This window comes from Trichechus manatus, unplaced genomic scaffold (genome assembly GCF_000243295.1).
Source record: "Trichechus manatus latirostris isolate Lorelei unplaced genomic scaffold, TriManLat1.0 scaffold00013, whole genome shotgun sequence".
NCBI classification, from domain to species: Eukaryota; Metazoa; Chordata; class Mammalia; order Sirenia; family Trichechidae; genus Trichechus; species Trichechus manatus.
In genome coordinates this window covers 20,987,846-21,009,936 of record NW_004443949.1, presented here as the reverse complement: position 1 = coordinate 21,009,936, position 22,091 = coordinate 20,987,846, and the positions used below count along the sequence as shown (strand labels likewise).

At 35.1% G+C, this 22,091-nt stretch overlaps 1 protein-coding gene across 10 annotated transcripts in view; it reads right to left on the bottom strand.

Annotated features, from left to right (window-relative positions):
- MYCBP2 (MYC binding protein 2) overlaps window positions 1–22,091 on the bottom strand; it is a 308,219-nt gene that overhangs the window by 86,535 nt on the left and 199,593 nt on the right. For 9 of the 10 annotated variants that reach the window (XM_023726707.1, XM_023726708.1, XM_023726712.1 and 6 more), the window contains 6 exons: window positions 21,408–21,552; window positions 16,678–16,893; window positions 8,396–8,451; window positions 4,999–5,114; window positions 982–1,079; window positions 65–181 (listed from right to left, as the gene is read on the bottom strand). In XM_023726707.1, the coding sequence (XP_023582475.1) occupies window positions 65–181; window positions 982–1,079; window positions 4,999–5,114; window positions 8,396–8,451; window positions 16,678–16,893; window positions 21,408–21,552 (748 nt within the window). The remainder of the gene's footprint in view (window positions 1–64; window positions 182–981; window positions 1,080–4,998; window positions 5,115–8,395; window positions 8,452–16,677; window positions 16,894–21,407; window positions 21,553–22,091) is intronic. The other variant, XM_023726710.1, reaches the window with a different exon arrangement.

The window sequence follows — 22,091 nt, the reverse complement described above, 5'->3', positions numbered from 1 at the left end:
TTGTTCAAACAATGCAAAAAGTTTCTTTCTAAACTTTGTTACCAGAAGTTTCTTAATAAATTACCTCATCAATAAAAGTGATAGTTCCATTAACTTTAACTATGCCTATCTGTTCACTTTGAAGGGAAGGGTGGCTACGGATACGGAGTCCTGCACTGTCCTTGGCCACAAATTTTCGAACCTGAGAAAGGCAAAGATAGACAGTGAGACAGGAAAAATATGGAGTAGAGGTCTTATAAGAAGAGATCAAATTAAACTGATTTCAAATACTATATTTTTGAGAAAGTTTCCCAAAATTATTTGTAGTTGGTTGTCCTCTATAAAATAACTGGTTTACTCCTAATGATGACAGAATTTTTCTAAGTACCGAAACGTACTTTGCTGAAGAAAAAACTTAGAAAATTATTCATATATATATATTTCTTCTTCCCAAACTTTGAAGAGATACTATGAAAAGGAGAAAAGAGTCATTTATTGCCCTTTAGAAAGGTGCTATACAAATTCCATTTCCTGTATCTTTTTTTAAAAAAGCAGTCTACCAAAATTCCTATACCTATTATCTAGATGTTAGGAAATTAGTTTTCCTTTTAATAGCATGGGATATTTTAACCCTCAAAATTTTACACTAATTACCAATTATAGGTTTAAAAAAATGCCCCTAGGTACTACCAAAAATAAAACTTAATACAAAAAAATTCAGTAGGCTTTTTAATTTCAATTAACAGAAGGTATACAATACCTATAAGTCACTACAACATTATACAAACAAGTCAAAAAGTACAAGTTCCGTAATTTAGAAATGATTACCATCACCATGAACTACCCTCCAAACTTATTTAGGGATATTTAGAATTTAAATACGGAAGTCAGGTAAAATATCAGATGTTTGACGGGCATCTTAAAGCATCAACGGAATAAAAATGCACTTTCCCCTTAAAATTTTTTTGAACGATTCAAGTTCTGATTTCATTCCACCCTAACCTTATTTGGTTGAGGTTCAGCCTTTGGTTTGACCAGCTGAGTTCCAGGTGGTACCATGCCTTTTGGTGGATCTTTTACTTTTACTTCTAGGCCAGCATCTGTAAGAAAAGGAAGGGAACTGTAGCAGTTGAGAAAATGCGAGAGAGAGGATCCTTTAACTTGATCTTATAAATATCCACAGACTGTTTTAAGCAATTAAAACAAATCTCTGAATTCTGTCTTTTATATGATGATTGAAATTTGATAGGCTAAAAAAGAGAAATATTAGAAAGGGGTGTCTAAGGAGTACAAGGAAAAAAGAGGCGATCCCACTCTTCGACTAGAACATGAAATGATAATAAAAAATTCAAAATAATAAGAAAAGAAACCCTCATGTGATTAAATGTTATCTGACAACTTCAGATACTCATCATCTATACCACTCATCTCTATGACTGAGAGGCGGCGTACTATGGTGGTTAAGAGCTGGGTTTCTCAAATCAGACTGCCTAGGTTACTCCCACATCTGCCACTGAGCGTTTGACTCTGTACCTCAACTTTTTTATCTCTACAGTGGGAACATTAATAGCACCTACCTCACTGGGCTGTTGTGAGAGTTAAAGAGAATTAAGTGATTTAAAATATACAAGAAGTGCTGAGAATAATGCTGGACATATATTAAGCATTCAATAAATATTTAAACAAAAGAAAACCCAAGCCCATTGCTGTCAAGTCGATTCCAATTCATAGTGACTCTACAGAACGGAGTACGACTGCCCCATAGGGTTTCCAAGGCTGTAATCTCTACAGAAGCAGACTGCCACATCTTTCTCCTGCAGAGAGGCTGCTGGGTTTGGACCACTGACCTTTTGGTTAGCAGCTGAGAGCTTAACCACTGTGACACGAGGGCTCCTTCAATAAATTACCGTTATTCAATAAACTATCAATATTATCATTATTTTAGTGAATTATTATCTATAGTCAAGGGAGCGCCCATCCTGTTGACAGTTTGGTTACCTTGGGATGAAGTTGAGTTAGGAATGGAAGGAAGAAAATATATGATTACAAAAGCAAATGTGAATCACTTTTTTCAGCCTCATTCCAAAAAACAAATACACTGTAAGTGGATTTTTCTTATCTCCTTTGTATCATTTTCCTTCATTCCACTATTAGAGATGATTGATTAAAAAAAAAAACAAAAACCCTATGCTTGCTAAAATTTTTGGAGGAAAAAAATCTCCTTTATAAAGCCATTCTTGGGTACTTCTGCTTTGCTTTTGGATCCTGTCTGTAATATGTACCTCTTATGTGTTGTTACTTACATTCTACTTCATTTGATTTTATTTGGCCTCAGTAAATTGTTAACACTTGAAGATAGGAACTGTCTTACCTAAAACAATGTCTTACACATAACCAACAAATGTTTGCTGAACTAAAAGCCTTGTGGATATGCTGAAATAAAGCAGGGAAGAGCAAAGGTTGTGGATAAAGGTAGGTGGAATGGTACAAATAAATTTGATATATCTGATTGTATATTGTTGTTGTTTGTGGCCATTGATCGGCTATGACTCATGACAACCCTGTAGGTATAACAGAACAAAATGTTGCCTACTTCTACACAATCTTCATGATCTTTGTTATGTTTGAGCCCATTGTTGTGGCTATTATGTCAGTTGATCTCACTGAGGGTTACCTTTGTTTTTGCAGATCCTCTTCCTTACTAAACATAAGGTTCTTTTCTAAGGATTGGTCTTTTCTGATATGTCCAAAGCAAGTAAGATGAAGTTTCACCATCCTTACTTCTACGGATTATTCTGGTTTCATTTCTTCTAAGACTGATTTGTTTGCTCTTTTGGCAGTCCCTGGTATATTCAATATTCTTTATGAATACCACAATTTGGATGCATCGATTATTCTTCTGTCTTCCTTTTTCGCTGTCTTGTTTTCACACGCATGTGAGGCAATCGAAAAGACCAGGGCTTGAGTCAGGCACACTTTAGTCCTCAAAGTGACATGTTTGCTTTTCAACACTTGAAAAAGAGGTTTTTTTTGCAGCAGATTTTCTCAGTGCGATATGCCATCTGATTTTTTGACTGCTGCTTCCATGGGCAATTGATTGTTGATCCAAGTAAAATGAAATCCTTGACATCAATTTTTTTCTCTTTTCTCCATATATTATGATGTTGCTTAGTGGTCCAGTTGCGAAGACCTTCATTTTCTTCATGTTCAAGTGTAATCCATACTGAAGGCTGTATGTAGTCTTTTACCTTCATCAGTAAGTGCTTCAAGTCATCTTCATTTTTAGTAAGCAAGGTTGTGCCATCTGCATATCGCAGGTTGTTAATGAGTCTTCCTCCAAACCTGACGCTGTCTCCTTCATACAGTCCAGCTTCATGAACTATTTATTCAACATACAGCTTGAATAAGTATGGAGAAAGAATAAGCCTGTCGCACACCTTTTCTGATTTTGAGCCAGGCCGTATCTCCTATTCTGTTTGAACGACTGCCTCTTGATCCGTGTACAGATTCCACAAGAGCACAATTAAGTGTTCCGAAATTCCTACTCTTCATAATGTTATCTATAATTTGTTACGATCTACATAGTCAAATGCCTTCGCATAGTCAAGAACACAAGTGAACATCTTTTTGGTATTCTCTGCTTTTGGCCAAGATTAATCTGACATCAGCAATGATACCACTCATTCCATGTCATCTTCTGAATCTGGCTGAAACTTCTAGCAGTTCCCTGTCTATGCACAGTTGCAGTTGTTTTTTAATTATCTTCAGCAAAATTCTGCTAACGTGATATTAACGACATTGATAATTTCCACATTCCAACTGGCTGTCTTTTCTTGGAATGGGCACAATTATGGATCTCTTTTGGCTGGTTGGCCAGGTGGCTCTTCCAGTGTTGCATCCATCTGTTAGAACATCTGAACTGGTATTCTATCAGTTCCCGGAGCTTTGTTTTTCACCAGTGCCTTCAGTTCACCTTGAACTTCTTCCTTTAGTACCAGCAGTTGTTGATCACACGCTGCCTCCTGAAATGGCTGAACATCAACCAATTCTTTTTGGTATAGTTACTCTGTGTATTCTCTACATCTTCTTTTTTCCATGCTTTTTATAATTTAATTTCCATTCAGTAATGTTAATGTATATTCGATATGGTTACATAAAAGTACTTTTTTACCCTTACTGCAAAATACACTACAAAGCATAGTACCCAAAGGGTATTTTGGTGGAATGTTTATCAGTGTTACCTCTATCTCTATGTAGTGTCCTTCTCCCCAATACCCAAGAGGTTCCATTATAAGGATTAAACGAAGTTAGCCAAGATTCTTAATTTCTGGACTTTTCCGAGTACCTAATATGTTAATATACATTGTATGACTATCTAAGGCTATTAGGTATGACTACTAGATTTTCTAAATCTATCTGATCATAGGAACATTTTTTCTTGAGGAGCATCTGGAAGGTAAGTGTTCTAAAAATACACATTCGATAAGCAATTATGTAGAATTTTTTTTCTATTTTTGTCTAGTTATACAGAGTTTAAAAATAAAGGAAAGAAAAAGATTAATGCCCAAAGTAAAAGCAATATGCTTTTCAAAAGTTAGTAGTGGGTAAAGAAAAATCATTAATTCAATAGTATTTACTGAGCAGCCAGTATGTGACAAACACTGAGCTAGACTGAAAATTCAGAGAGGAATGAGATGGTCTCTGCTCACAGCCAGGAGAGGAAGGCAGATATATCATGAGGGATGACTGGGTAGGCAGAGTAATGTAGCAACACAGAGGAGATTCCTTACGGAATTGAGGAAAGGAGTCATGGCACTGGCATCATAATAATTACAAAATTTTAAGACCTTAGGAATGCACCAATTAAATACTCATTATAAAAGAGGAAACAGAGTTCAAATAGGTTATGAAACCTGTCTATGTCCATGACAGTAGTTAAGTGGCAAAACTAGAAGAGAAAGTTGATTTTGATTCTAGATCTTTGCACAAAGTGACTCACAACTTAAAAAAATAAAATACCTATTTCAATGCCATCGATGGTAACATGAATAGTGTAGAGTCCAATAGCTCCTGGAGTCCAGTTCGCACAATAACTGCCATCGTTATTGACACGAATCAGCATATTTTCACTTGGTCTGAAAAGATATTAAGATGGATATTGGAAATTTTACTTTTGGTTAAACAGCTGACACAATTGTTAAGATATTTTAATAAACATTTAATTTCTGTTTGTATTATTATACTGTCTAGCAATCCTACTGTCCTGTATGTTTTCCTACTCTCCAAAATGATTCAATTTCATTTCTTCTTCCTTACGTCACACCTCCATTACCCCCTCTCCCTCATTCTCAGCTAATCATGACCTTACCTCTTTCTTCAGTGAGAAAAGAGAACCAATCAGATATTAACAACCTCAAAGTCACAATCACATTTATAAACCTACCTTCCCCCGCCTTCTCTCCTGTTACAAAGGAAGCCAGCCACTCCACTTGTGCTGTGAATCTCATTCCTTCCAAGACTTCCATTCTACAACACTTTGCTCCCTCTCACGCATCAATTTTTCTTACTTTACTAGATCATTTCTTTTAGCACACAAGCTTTAGAATCTCCCACCTTAATAAACACCTCTCCCGATACTGTAGCCCTCTCCAATAAGATCTCTCTTCTACCATTTATATCAAAACTTACATAAAGACTCATCTGCAATCACCCTCTCTCTTTTCTCATTTCCAATTATCTTCTACAACTTACCCTAGTAGGCTTTTGTACCTACCACTTCACTGCAACTGCTGATGCATTTGAGAGTTGACAACTCCTACTTTCTTGAAATGCTACCTTTTTTTTGCTTCTGGTTGTTCTCTTACTTCACTGGCCTTCTCAGTCATTTCTTGGCTCCACCGCTTCTAACCACTGTTTAATTAAGGAATGCCCCAGGATTTGTGTCTAGATCTTCCTTTATCTTTCCATACCATTTTTTCCCTAATCATTCAACTATGCCCAGTTTTAAATACTATCCCTACGATTCCCAAGTTTATTTCTCTGCTCAGTTTCAAACTGATGTTTCCAGTTGCTTACTTACTATCTCCACTTAGATAGCTAAAATGCACCTTGGCATCTCAATTTTAATATATCCAAAGAAGAGTTATTTCCCAGTGACCTTATCCCCGCACAAAACAAAACAGAACTAAAACCATCTACTCATTCCTCAGGCTGCTGATTCTTGTAAAAGTCAGGATGATCTCTACCAGCTGTCAGTAGAGGCTTTTGGGTCAAACAACTCTAACCATTGTCGTACAAAAGCAGCCACCGACAATACACCTATTCCTCACTTACCAACTATCTCATTATCTGACACGTCACATTTACGACAATAGTAAAAAATCTACTATCCGACTATTTTGCATATTAACAATGTACATGCGGCAGTTAACAAATGCTGAGGTGTGAGGCGAGAGTAACGCTGGCTGTGATGGTTAAGATTACGTGTCAACTTGGCTGAGCCATGATTCTCAGTTGCTTGGCAGTTATGTAATGACGTAATTTGGCAGTTATGTAACAATGTAGTCATCCTCCATTTTGTAGTCTGATGTGGTTATCCTCCACTTTCACGTAATGCCCTGGTCTTCAGAACCTAACCATGTTGATAAGTGAGGAGTGGGTGTATATAGATTCCTTCTCTTTCCTTTACTTCCTATTTCCATTTTAGCAGCAATGGCTGATGGTTCTACCTTGTAAGTATATCCCATATCTATCCACATGTCTTCATCTCCACTGCTAACTTCCTTCCATTCTCAGTCCAAGCCTCCTAATAGTCTCTAAAATAGTGTAATAGCTTCCTAACTCATCTGTTCTCATTCTTGCTCTCCTACAATTCACTCTCCAGAGAAGCCAGATGATCTTTCAAAAACTATAAATCAGATTAAGCACTGCCCTGCTTAAAACCCTTCAAATAAATTTGCTTAGAAATAAATCTAAACTCCTTAGCCTAGCGTATCAGTATATTACCAGTCCATAGATTGGGCAATATAACATAGCCCTTGTCTAGCTCTCTGACCGCAACTTTGATCATTTTCCCCCTTGCTCACTATCTTTCTGTTTCTCAAAGAAATCAAGCTCCACCCACTGCAGGTTTTCTCTACCTAAATGAAATTTCCCCAGGTCTTTAAATGGCCACCTACCATCTAGCTCTCCACTCAAACAACACCTACTCAAACAGGCCTCTCCTATCATCTAATACTTTGGTAGCCTGACTCTCCCATCACTCTGTGTCAAACAACCCTATTTATTACCACTATTTTGTTTACTTATTTAAAGTTTGTTTTTCCACAGGAATGTGAATTCCAAGAGAATGAGCACCTTGTCTATCTTGTTCATAACTGTACCCCAGAGCCTGTAACGGTGCCTCCCATATAGCAGGTGCTTAACAGTATTTGCTGAATGAATAAATGAATTTACTTAGACATGAGATAACTTTAATTAGATGCAAAATGTTCAGTGTATATAAAAGTATCTATTGGAAAATGGTCAATTTGTTCTTGATTAACATGCTATAAATCATTTTTATTTACAAAGTCATATGCTTCTATTATAGAGGAAATTTTAGAACTACGATTAAGCCAGAGACAAGATGCTACTTCCCTATTACTGGACAAATATACATCCTTAAAATCTAAATATTTTGACAGAAAACTTTCTAGACTGAGCATTAAAATTCCATTTTGCTATATGCCAAAATAAACTCAAAGTCATCAGTTAATTTCTAATGTCATGTGATACAATGAAATCTGTAAGTAATTATGCTTTTCAGATTCAATGCAAAACTTCTTCTAAAATTTTCTGTGAAGGTGGTCTCTCCAATAGTATAATCCATCTAATCATTTTGACCATGCATCTATTTTAAAAATTACTTCTTATAATAAACAAATAAAATACTAAGTCAAATAGTCTGCTTAAATCTGGAGTTAACAGAATTAGTCAGGGGCTAAAAAACTGAGACAACACAACAGAACACAAGCACAACACACACTGAAATCTCTCTACAATTCATTGGGAGACAGAGAAAAAGAATATTGGAAAAAATAACAAAAACAAAATAAAACCAACAAAAAGAAAAAAATAAAACCCAAGCAAATCAACCAACTCTAAACCACTTTATACATTTTCAGATACTAATTATTCTTTCTCTACTACCTAAGTATCATGTATCATATCGACAATATTTCAGTTGAATATAAATATATTCTATCTGTGGATCTACACATTATTAAATATGTAGAAAATCTCTACTGGAATTTTTTTTTTTTTTAATGCTATAAAATATATATTTACAGACAGTGAAGTTGGAATACAGCAAGATTTTAGCTGCGAGCAGTTGATAACACATGTTTTGGCTATGCTTTGAGAAAATGATCCTTACCTCTTAGGAGTTGGTGATGCAAAACGCAGTTCTTCAAATGAATAATTTTCATAAACCTTGAAGAGACCAGTAAGAATGATAAAAATCATTAGAAACATTATCAGTTAATGGAATGATAGAATTTTCACTAAATGCTACTAAGACAACTGGCTACCCAAATAGGAGAAAAAGAAAAAAACTCAATTATGTACATCACAACACTTACAAAAATAAATTCTAAGTGTGCTAAAGACCAAACAAAACTTTAAAAATTTATAGAAAAAAACAGAGAATATCTTTTGAGTACATTAAAATTTAAAATTTGTCCAAAACAAAGATACTACAAAGAAAATGAAAAGATCAACCTCAACCTCGGAGGAGGGGATTTGTAATTCATATAACCGAAATGGGATTAGCATCCATAATATGTAAAAAAAAGTGAATAAAAAAGAGAGAAATAAAACAAAAGTGAGTAAAGATCACTCACTGTAGAAATTTGGATGAACAATAAACATTTGAAAAACTGCTCAACTAAACTAGAAATCAAGAACATGCCAATTAAAACAACAACAAAATAATCATATCAGAGTCATCAAATTGTACTGTAAGAACCAAGTACTGGCTCCTTCATGTATCACTGGTGGGAGTGTAAGTTTTGGAAACATTTAATATAGTTGAAAATGTGCATGCCCTATGATCCAGCAATTCCACATTGCAGACTTTCGCTGAGGCACAAAAGGAAACATACATAAAGATGTTAAGAGCTGGGCTGCAAACCGAAAGGTCAACAGTTTGAATCCATCAGCTGCTCTTTGGAAACCCTATGGGGCGGTTTTACTCTGGCCTACAGGGTCGCTATGAATCGAAATCGACTCAATGACGGCAATGGGTATGGGTGTTGCAGTATACTTTATAATAGCAAAGCCCCCACTAGAAACAATTTAAATGTCCATCAATAGGAGAATGGATGAATAAATTATAGAACAGTAATACAATGGAATACTTTAAAGCAGTTAAAATGAATGAATTAGAGCTATATGGCTAAACCTCAAAAACAATGCTGAGCAAAAAACAGGCAAAATGATATGTACAGCATGATACCATTTTTGTAAACTTTCAAAGTATACAAAAGAATTCTAAATATATTCCTTATAGATATATTTGTATCAGTAAAATACAAAAATATAAAAATATATATATTTAGGATAGTTGTTACCTCTAATGAAGGGGTGGGAATGGGTCCAGGAAAGGGTTTATAGAGGGCTTCAACTGTACTGGTAACAATCTGTTTCTTAATAAAAATTACAAAAACATCTGAACAATTATGATGAAATGTTAAGACAAAAAATGGGCTGTAGATACACAAAACTTGTCATATTATTCTCAGTATTTTGCATGCCTGCAATATGACCAAATTAATCATTATCTTTCAATGGTCAGGTCAAATTCTCCAACTGCTCATCCACTGCTAACTTTTATTGTTCTTACACACCCACACCTGCTCACAAGCCCCTTCCTTCCTCCCCATTCTTTTTATTTTCTTAAAAAAAATATGCCTTCACCTATCAAAAGGAACCAATAAGAAAAATGTAATTTAAGATTAAACCTTTACCAAGGTTACAAAGGTGTTACTGGCAGGAAAATCCAGGTTTCCTTGCTCCTGGATTTTGTCTTTTTCCACTCTGCCACTTTCCCTCAGATACATATTATTACATTTAATTATGAAAGAACACACTATATCTCACTTTTCCATCCTCTACAATATTTGTCTCATTACTAGATGGGCATATAGGTTCTGTGAATGACTGATACAAGATAATCTCCTTTCCTGGAACATGGAGTAATATCTCAACAAGACAGTTTGGGAATGGTTACCTATAACTGCTCTAATCCTGTGCCACTCACAACATTCTTGAAATTCTACATTCAGTTCTGGTCACTATTTATTTTCAAAAGAAATTATACAAATTGAAGCAGGTTCATATGAAACTAAAAGAATGATTAGGAAGGCAAGGGCACCAGAAAATAAATTCCTTAAATAAAAGTTGAAATGAATGAGAATGTTTAGCTTCAAATTCTTCAATAGCCAGTGGACAACCATTAAAAAAATTTCAGCTTTTCAGTTCCTTGATTTCTTCAATTTCAATAATCTTGACGTAACTTTATTTCAGACACTCACACAACACATCACAGATCTATGACATTACCCAGGATTGTTCTATCTCTGAAATTAAAAAACAAACAACAAAAACCCCAGAACACAACAAAAACAACTGTTGTCGGCCTCAATAACGCCTCCTACACCTATTCTTAGACTTCTAGTTCCTTTTACCCCTCACCCCCAACTTTCTCTCTGGAAACCTCTTCCATCTTCCCTTCCTTTGTGAACCAATTTAGGTTCAAATGACCTCTCTTAAACCACCATATACTCAACTCCATCGTCCCGCTGTTCTTTTCTTGAACTATCTGGCCAAACTTTGCCTGATCAATTCAAAGGATTATTTTATTCATGCTCATATGACCCATACTGCATTGTAACATATGATCTCCAATTCCAATTGATTCTTTAAGTATGTCTAATAAATCTTCTCTGATCAGTCCTCTCTTTCAATCTCTATAATGACTACTGCATTTTTCTTTGTTTCAAAATCTTGATCCTATGACTCGCCCCCTACATATCTCCAACCTAAAGCAGATGATCCTATTTTAAATAATTCTTTTGGCTGAACAACGTAAAAATTTACCATCAGCTGTATTAATTATTTTCTTTCTGAAAGAGGCACCCCTCCTCCTATTTAAGGCCAATCCCTCCACCAGAGCTCTAGATACTATTTTTACCTCCCTCAGTAACTTCATTGTTTCTTTTCTCTCAATTGTCTCTTCATCAGCATTCAAACATGTCTCTCTATATTAAACCTCAAACTCTAAAGCTTTCACTTGATTCCAGTTCCTCGGTTTCTTTTTAGAGCCAAACATCTTCAAAGCCTTATCTACATTCACTTTGTCTTCAGCTATTCTCACTTCATCTATTTATTCATCAACCTGTTGTTGTCAGGTGACGTCGCGTTGGTTCAGACTCATAGTGACCCTACTTTTAACAGAATGAAACAGTGACCGGTCCTGCACCATCCTCACAATCGTTGCTATGTTTGAGCCTACTGTTGCAGTCACTGTGTCAATCCATTTTGCTGAGGGTTTTCCTCTTTTTCGCTGACCCTCTACTTTATTAAGCATGATGGCCTTCTTCAGGGGCTGATAACATATCCAAAGTATGTGATATGAAGTCTCATCATCTTCGCTTCTCAGGAGCATTCGGGCTGTACTTCTTCTAAGACAGATTTGCTCGTTTTTCTGGCAGTCCATGGTATATTCAATATTCTTCACCACCACCATAATTCTAAGGCATCATTTCTTCGGTCTTCCTTATTCATTGTCCAGCTTCTGCATGCATATCAGGCAACTGAACATAGGATGGCTTGGGTCAAGCGCACCTTAGTCCTCAAGGTGACATCCTTACTTTTTAACACTTTAAAGGGGTCTTTTACAGATTTGCCCACTGTAATATGTAGTTTGATATCCTGAGTGCTGCTTCCATGAGCATTGATTGTGGAGCCAAGTAAAATGAAATCCTTGACAACTTCAATATTTTCTCTGTTTATCATGAATGTTGCTTATTGGTCCAGTTGTTAAGATTTTGTTTTCTTTATGCTTAAGAGATCAGCTGCTAACCAAAAGGTCAGCAGTTCAAATCCACCAGGTGTTCCTTGGAAACCCTATGGGGTAGTTCTACTCTGGCCAATAGGGTCGCTATGAGTCAGAATCTACTTGACGGCAACAGGTTTTATACTTTTTAAGGTTAAGGTACAATCCATACTGAAGGCAGTAGTCTTTGATTTTCATCAGTAAGTACTTCAAGACCTCAATGCTTTCAGCAAGCAAAGTTGTTTCATCTGGTTGTTAATGAGTCTTCCTCCAATCCTGATGCTGCATCTTCTTCATAAAGTCCAGCTTCTTGCATTATTTGCTTAGCATATGGAATGAGTAAATATGGTGAAAAGATACAACCCTGATGCACACCTTTCCTGATTTAAAACCATGTGGTATCCCCTTATTCTGTTCAAACGACTGCCTCTTGGTGTATGTACAGGTTCCTCACGAGCACAATTAAGTGTTCTGGAATTCCTAATCTTCGTAATGTTATCCCTAATTTGTTACGATCCACAGAGTTCAATGCCTTTCCGTAGTCAATAAAACACAGGTAAACATCTTTCTGGTATTCTCTGCTTTCAGCCAAGATCCATCTGACATCAGCGATGATATTCCTCACTCCTCATCCTCTTCTGAATCTGGCTTGAATTTCTGGCAGTTCCCTGTGGATGTACTGCTGCAAGAGCTTTTGAATGATCTTCAGCATAAATTTACTTATGTTAATGATATTGTTCAATAATTTCCACGTTCTGTTGGATCAACTTTCTTTGGAATGGGCACAAATATTGATCTCTTCCAATCGGTTGGCCAGGTAGCTATCTTTCAAATTTCTTGGCATAGACAAGCAAGCGGTTCCAGCGTTGCACCCATTTGTAGAAACATCTCGATTGGTTTTCCGTTAATTCCTGGATCCTTGTTTTTCATCAATGCTTTCAGTGCAGCTTGGACTTCTTCCTTCAATTCCATCAATTTCTGCACATATGCTACCTCCTGAAATGGCTGAATGTCAACCAATTCTTTTTGGTATAGTGACTGTGTATTCCTTTCATCTTCTTTTGATGTTTCCTGCATCGTTCAATACTTTGCCCATAGAATCCTTCAATACTGCAACTCGAAGCTTGAATTTTTTCTTTAGTTCTTTCAGCTTGGGAAATGCTGAGCATGTTCCTCCCTTTTGGTTTTCTAACTCCAGGTCTTTGCACATTTCATTGTAACGCTTTTCTTTGTCTTCTCGAGTGGCCCTTTGAAATCTTCTATTCAGCTCTTTTACTTCATCATTTCTTCCATTTGCTTTAGCTACTGTACATTCAAGGGCAAGTTTCAGAGTGTCTTCTGATACCCATTTTGGTCTCTTCTTTCTTTCCTGTCTTTTTAATGACCTTCTGCTTTCTACATGTATGATGTCCTGGACGCCATCCCACAACTCTTCTGGTCTTCAGTCATTTACGTCCAATGTGTCAAATCTGTTCTTGAGATGGTCTCTAAATTCAGGTGGGATATACTCAAGGTTGTGCTTTGGCTCTCATGGTCTTGTTTTAATTTTCTTCAGCTTCGACTTGAACTTGCATGTGAGCAGTTGATGGTCTGTTCTGCAGTTGGCCCCTGGTCTTCTTGTTACTGATGATATTGAGCTTCTCCATAGTCTCTTTCCACAGATGTAGCTGATTTGATTCCTGGGTATTCAATCGACAAGGTACACTTGTACAGTCACCACTTATGTTGTTTAAAAACGTATTTACAACGAATAAGTCTTGCAAAATTCTATAATGTGATTTCCACTGTTGTTTCTATTGCCAAGGCCAAATTTTCCAACTACTGATCCTGCTTTGTTTTCGACTTTCGCATTCCTAACACCAGTAATTATCAACGCATCAGACTGTAGGTTTGATCAATTTCAGAATATAGAAGATAGCAAAAATCTTCAGTTTCTTCATCTTTGGCATTAGTGGTTGGTGCATAAATTTGAATAATAGTCTTATTAACTAGTTTTCCTTGAAGGTGTATGGATATTATCCTATCATTGACAGTGCTGTATTTCAGGATAGATCTTGAATTGTTCTTTTGGATGATGAATGCAATGTGATTCCTGGCATACTAGAGCATATGACTGATTCAAAATAGCCAATACTAGTCCATTTCAGCTCACTAAAGCCTAGGATATCAATCTTCATGTGTCCCATTTCATTTTTGATGATTTCCAATTTTCCTAGATTCATACTTCGTACATTCTATGTTCCAATTATTAATGGATGTTGTGGCTGCTTCTTCTCATTTTGAGTTGTGCCACATCAGCAAATGAAGGTTCTGAAAGCTTTACTTCATCCACGGCTCTGCTTTGAAGAGGCAGCTCTTCCCCAGTTGTATTTTCAATGCTTTGCAACCTGAGGGGCTCATCTTCTGGCACTATATCACACAATGTTCTGCTGCTATTCATAAGGTTTTCACTGGCCAATTTTTTCACCAGTAAAGTGCCACGTCCTTCTTCCTAGTCTGTCTTAGTCTGGAAGCTCCTCTGAATACAAGTCACCACAGTATGACCAACTGACAAATGAGTGGTGGTTTCATCAACCTACTATGGCTCTGAAACTACTCTTGCCAAGGTCATTGATGAATTCCTTGTGATTAGATCCTTTGCAAAAGTGAACTTCCATTTTGTAGCATAACAACTGCAACCAAACCAAACCAAACCAGGTGCTATGCAGTCAATTCCAACTCATGGTGACCTCACGTGACAGAATAGAGTTTTCTTGGCTGTAATCTTTAGGGAAGCAGAACACCACACCTTTCTTCCACAGCAGCACTGGGTGCGTCTGAACTGCCACCCTTTAAGTTAGTAGTCAAGCACACCCAGGGACCTTATAACATTTTTAACCCTTCTTAAATTGCTTTTTCCTTGACCTTCAAAATGTGCCATAAGGCAGTTAGGAAAATTGAATCTGGAGTCTGACTCTCTGTCATTTATTAATTGTGTGGCTTTAGGTAAGTTACTTAATCTCTCTGTGCTTTCATATTTCCAAATGTAAAATGGAAATAAAAACAGTAATTTATAGGGTCACCATGAGGATTAAATTAGTTACTCTATGTTAAGTGGTGGGAAAAGTGTCTGGCAAAAATTAAGTGCTGGTGATGTAGATTACATCTTACTTCTTTGGCTAATCTTGTCATTTTTCTCCCCTCTTATATATCTTGCAAATCAAGATTTCTCAAGGTACAGATCTGGAGTTATTTTAAATCTCTCTGCACATCTGTTTTAAATGTAAATTGTAGAACATCTCTCTAGACCTACTGAATTTAAAAGTCTAGCAGTGGGGTCAGAAAATTTTCCTTCTCTAACAAGTGCTCCAGATGCTTCTGATATGGACGTAAGTTTGAGAATTGCTGATATTGCTGTTACTCAGGATCCTGTCCTGGAAATTCTTTCTTCATTCACCATGGAAGATACTATCCAGTCCCACGACTTCACATGTAACCTAAGTGTTGATTCTCAAATCCTTTTTTTGAGGTCAGACTGTGATCCTGCACATCAGGTCTGTATATCCAACTTCCTTTTATACATTTTCACATGGATATTTCAGAGATATCTAAAATTCATCATATCCAAACCCAAATCTATTATTTTCTTCAACCAAAATCCGTCCCCCCCCCAACATTATTAATCCTACTACTCAAGCCCAAAATGGAACTTCATCTTTGATTTCCTTCCTCTTTCTTTTCACACCCTCATCAACCACCAAGTATTGTTGATTCTATACCCTAAATATCTCTTGAAGCTATTCTGATTGTACCTAACTAGTCCAAGTGATCAGTACATTTCAGCAGATGAAGTCAATAGTCTTCTAAATGGTTTCCTTGAAACCAAATTATGTCTCTTGATCACCTGCCCAATTGCATTCTCCACAATGATTTTTATAAAACACAAATCTAAACGTGCCATTCCTCTACTTGAAATGTTTAAATGGCTCACCACTGCTCTTGGATAATGCCAAAATTCCTAACTTTTACTTTGACTAATTGCCACCTTTATAATCCAGACTATCACTACCTCTGAGAATAACTTAAAAAGTTGCACAAAATATTTTTTTAAAAATCTATCTAATGGCACTGAAGAGCTAAAAAGCCTGAAGAAGCAAGAAAGCTAAAGAGATGAGCCCCACACTTGGGAGGACTTTTGACTTAAGAACGTCTACTGTTCTGGAAGAGGAGGCTGAAAAGCCAAAAAGCTGGCAGCTTTTGGGTTGAGGTCACCCCAAAATACAAGGGGGCCCAGATGACCCCTGAAGAGCTGTGTCTAGGAGTAATGATAAATTGTAAATAGACAAGTAGTTTTGCAGTGACTGAAACCATCTTTAAATCATCTCAATCTCTGATTGGATTAACTTCATCTACAGTTGTCAATCCCCTTTAAACACCTGCTGAAACAAATGAAAATTCTCTCTGGAAGAAAACAATATCATCCTAAAAAATATGCTGCAAGTTTTACATCTATCAACAGCTCTATAGACTTGTAGCTTTCCATCTGCATTTAAACCACTGAAATATTTCTTAATTAGTGAATGGTGAAAAGTAAATTTTTTCTGATGAATAAAATAAATTACCTTCATCATTGTTATGGCAATATATCGAGCCTCCTTCACTATCATTGGTTCATATGAAACATCAAGCTTTGGTGATGCCAGTCCACCAAAAGTCATGTCAGTATTAGAAGACGCAGCTGTTACTGCAGGACTGCCAGGAATCCTTTGAGATTTCTTGACTTGCTCTTGTTGTAAAGATGTTTTTTTCTGAGAAACAGGGACGGCCTTCACTTCCACCTAACCATGATATTATAAAAACCAAATACTTTTATTACATAATTGTCCATGACAAATCAAATCAGCAGCTTGCATTTATGGACTGACAATGATACAAATTTTATGTTAACATTGGTTCATCTCAGGCATTCCCTCCAAAGACTAATTTAATAGTGTCAGAATGACCTCAAGATGCTTCTAAAATATGGACCTTGAACACTGTAAAACACAGGCCTCATTTTTTCAGAATAAATACTCATGGGTATCAAAACGTAAAATAAAAATTAACACCATCATTGATAAAGAAGAGGAAAGAATAGAATGAATCTAGATTGTATGTTTGCAGGTACTAACATTGGGTTATTTTATCAGGTAATTTAGTATAAATATTTTCCCGTATTTCAGCATATTTTAAGCACTAATCTCAATCTCCGTTGTACCATTCAGCAGAAGAAAATGTACTCCATTGTATATAAGTCTTAAAAGTTAAAACATAATAAAATAAATCTTATACCTAAAGCTTAAAGATGTGTCTTTGCTCTAGAGAATGGCCCCATCATCAACATCAGCCATTTGATCTAAGCAATCTAATTAAACTTTGTAACTCAGTTTCTTCAACAATTAAATGGGATATCTTTTATCTACTTACTGTACCATATAGATGCAAAGAACAGATTTGCTAAGGCATGTTAAAGCCCTGAAAGTACAAACTGCCCTACAAACAATAATTTTCAGAAATACTTTCTAATAAAATGTTTAATTTTATTTATTTGATTGTTTATGCATTTGCAAAAAACATTCAAACCTAGGCACTAAGAGTTCTTTCTTTTCCTTCCAGACAAAACGTTTGTGGTTGGCAAGAAGTAATTAATTCAACTATAGGACCATCACAGAAATACTAAGGGTAAAATAAGTGATAGCATTTCTTAAGTAATTCAGGGACACTCAGAAACTGTGGAATGTCTTTATTGTTTATTGTTCTTATTAATGCCATTCTATGGAATCACTAGTTTGAAACTCTCATTGTTTATACAAAGTTAAGAATAGATAGCAAATTTGTTGTATTAAATAACTAAAATCTTCAACTGGGATTAAGAGAGATCAGCATTATGACCAACATAATGCCCTGGAAACATTAAAAACCCATTCTTATATTTAAAAAACAGTAGTTTAAAGGTATATGGTAAAATTCTTTAAGTCATATACATTTGGCACCATTTAAAGCTTTAAACTTTAAATGTGGGAAATAAAACGGTACTGTCAAATTTTAAGACATTTGTTTTAAATTATTTATACACACTTTGTATACATACTATTTTTGACATTTTTATTGTGGTAAAATATGTGTAACATAAAATTTGTCATTTTAACTATTTCATGTGTATAATTCAGTAGCACTGATGTCATTCACAATGTTGTTCAATCACCAGCATTATCTATTTCCAACTTTTTCATCACCTCAAACAGAAACTCCATACGTACTAAGTGGTAACTCCCCGTCCTCCCTTCCGCCAGTCATGGTGCTCTTTCGTCTACTTTCTATCTCTATGAATTTGCCTATTCTAGATATTTTATATAAGTGGAACCATACGTAATTTGTCCTTTTCTATCTGGCTTATTTCACTTTGCATAATGTTTTCAAGGTTCATCTATGTTGTAGTTTGTATTAGAACTTCTTCCCTTTTAAATTGCTGGATAATTTTCCATTGTACAAATATACCACTTTTATTTAGTCATTCATTTATACATACTATCTTGATTTAATCTTTTTCTAAACAACTATATTCACCCTGAGTAAATAAAAATTAGAGGTACATGTAACTATGTACCATGAACCTTAAAGTAAATCATTAAATAATTTTACACTCTAAGAGTACTGAGATATGGAATAATAACCATATTGCTTTCTTTTATAAACTGTACTTCTTAAAATTTTTTTTTGTTATTTTGTTATTCTTTTCTATGTGACTTTCTCTTCTCACTAAATACAGTTTCTTTGCAATAATCATTTTGTAAGTAAAAAATATAGCAGCAACACTTGTGCTTTAAGAAGCACTTTTGATGTCATTAAAATATTAGCTGCAAATCAACTTTTATGTTTCAAATAATTAGTTATCATTATGAAAAGATACTTTAACAATTTCCAATGGTTCTAAAATGTTCCTAAAACTGCATGTGCCATCTAACAGGCTGAAAATAAAACAGATAAATTATTTTGTTTTTAGCTTATACAATAACTTGATATCACTAAAATAAACATCAATAATTTCACAAATCACTTTTTCTAAGTAATATTTACAGGAGTTTCTTAGATATCATTTCTAAATTAGAGATAAATCTGATATGGATTTTGAGCATATTTACTAAGAGGTTTAAGGCAATGGAAGATAGTAAGTAGGAGAAGCAAAATACATAGGAGAAGGAAATTAAACTATAGAGCACAAGATCATGTGCTTAAACAAAAGAACCCAAAGAGGGGGATAAAAAAAAAGAAAAAGCATAAAATCTAACTTCGAAATGCAAGATATAAATAACCCAGATATCAAAATGAAGAGACAGCAAAAGATACAAAGAAGAAAACCAAGAGGAAATAAAATACAACCAAAAAAATACTATAAGAATAGCAATATAAACATTAAAACGAAATGAAATGGTATGTCAACCTGGAAAATGGTTACTACAACATAGTCACACGTACAAGGAACTTAATCTTGTGGGCTTAAACAATGGATTTAACAACTCACATGCACTCAAGTCAGAAATTTACCACTGAACAGACAAGCCCCATAATACATTAATGTGTGTTGTACTGTGATCAAAATTCTGTCCTTAGGTGGAGTCATTTTTTTGTATCACTATCAGGATTGCTTTATTCTCTACTCAATTTTTTTTCTTATAATTTGTGATTTTTTTGCATTCTATAGAGCAATTCATAATGGTTGCAAAATCACTTTGGTGGGGGTATGATCTGCATTAAAATAATAGAAAATATTATAGTACAGTGTATTGTATGTGTCTGAGTGCATGTGCATATGTTGTTAGTTGGACTCAAGTTAATTCTGACTCATAGTGACCCCATGTGTGCAGAGCAGAACTGATCCACAGGGTTTTCAAGGCTGTGACCTTTCAGAAGCAGATCTCCAGGCCTGTCTTCCAAGGCATTTCTGGGTGGGTTTGAACTGCCAACCTTCTGGTTAGTAGTTCAGTGCTTAACCATTTATGCCACCCAAGGACTCCTGTGTATGTATGTATGTATATAAAATGTAGTTAATAGTATGTACTATTCCATCATATATGTATGTATAATGCAAATTCTTATTGCAGGTTATGGTCAAATATTTGAAAACTACTGCTAAAGAGTGGTTTTTATTTAGTATCAGAGTCAAATACTTTTTTCATATAATTCTATTCACTGTTATGTGAACAGTGTGTGTCTTATCTTTCTTACTATAAGTAAGAGGCGACATTGACATTGTGCTTCTTCATACTATTAATCAAATAATACAAGAAGTAGTTGAAATACCAAACCAAAACCAAACCTGTTGCCATCGAGTTGATTCCAACTCATAGCAACACTATAGGACAGAGTAGAACTGCCCCAAAGAGTTTTCAAGGAGTGGTTGGTGGATTCAAACTGTCAACCTTTTGGGTAGCAGCCAAGTTCTTAACCACTATGCCAGTTAAAATAGTTTTACTGAAAGTAATACTGAGGTAAAATTAGCTACTATGTGAGTAAAAAGGATTTTGTGACTTAATCAACTCTAACAACCAAATCACTTTAAACAACCAAATCACTTTGGAATAACTTTTTTTTTTTTTTGATAGGGGGGTGGTTGGGACTGCCTATCTAGATTTTCATTCAATATCTACCTTTTCAGAAACATAATAAAAGTTTTAAAAGAGATATTTACATTATTAGATTATATCACAAAGGATTTAATTATATGCATTACAATATGCTCTAAAACATCATTATAAGTTAATGCCTCAGGGAAGAGTCATCAGAAGAACTCTACATTCATCTACTGCACATGCCTATTTCTTGTCTTCAATCTTTTACAATCCAAATTCATATAGTCCTAACTTATTTAAGAAGTATCAATATTATTTTTAAATGTGGTTTCAATAATATCAAATGCAGAATGTACTTGAGTCTTTTCAAATATATACACAAAATTTTAAAATGTATCCTTTTATTCATTTATTCAATCACTATATGTATTGAGGGTTTGTACTCATGTGCCTAGCTTTCTTTATATGCACACTTTCTTATCCTTCCTTTCAACCATCTGACAAAATGTAAAAAAAAAAATTAAAAAAAGATCCAAATAAATAAATAAAATCCCCCAAAATGTAAAACTTGGAAGCATGGGAACTAGTTAATATTACCAAGTCATTTAAACATTCCATTTTTCAGCTCCTTTTTTTATATATACATAAAAAGTATAAAGCAAATAGACCCTAAACACTTGCCATTTCTAAAATTTTATTAGTCAGTGTACAGATGTCTCCTAACTTAATTCAGATATAGTTACCTTCATATTGGGAACATGTACCACATCCCCATACTGGTCTTTTGTTTGAACAGTTATGGTGGTAGGCCAACCACAACGAATATCATCCTTATTCAGGATCAAAGATGTTTTCTGAGGATCAGCATAGGAATCCGGCTGAAGCCACCTACCAGCAATAAAAAATGCATTCATTCATCAGCACTTCAATGATTAACATGCAATTAAGTCAAATGATTAATACTTGTATCAAAAAAATGCTAAAACAAAATCTTCATTTCCTAGCCAATGATAATCACCACAGAGTCTCCCTTGGAAACTGTTAATGACAAACTCATTAAGAAAAATACAAAAGCACACGAGATTCCAATGTATGTTTATATACAATATAGAAGTAATTTTAAAATCAGGAAACTTGACATTTTAACTATGGCTAATTTAAAATAACAACAAAAACCAGCTTTTGCATAATTTGAAGTTTCAAGTACACTCACTCTTTGTGAGGTCTGTTTTAATTTGCCAACCTGAAAACCTGTGAAAGAGCAGCTTATCCATACAAACAGGGACAGAAATGGCATTATGCTTACTGAAGAGCAGCTAAGGTCAAGGTGTACTGTCTTTCTCTCTTCATATAATTTCTCAGCTATCTTCCTCACTACTTTGCCTTCCATGTAAAATTTGTTAAATTTCTATAATTTGTGAAATCCA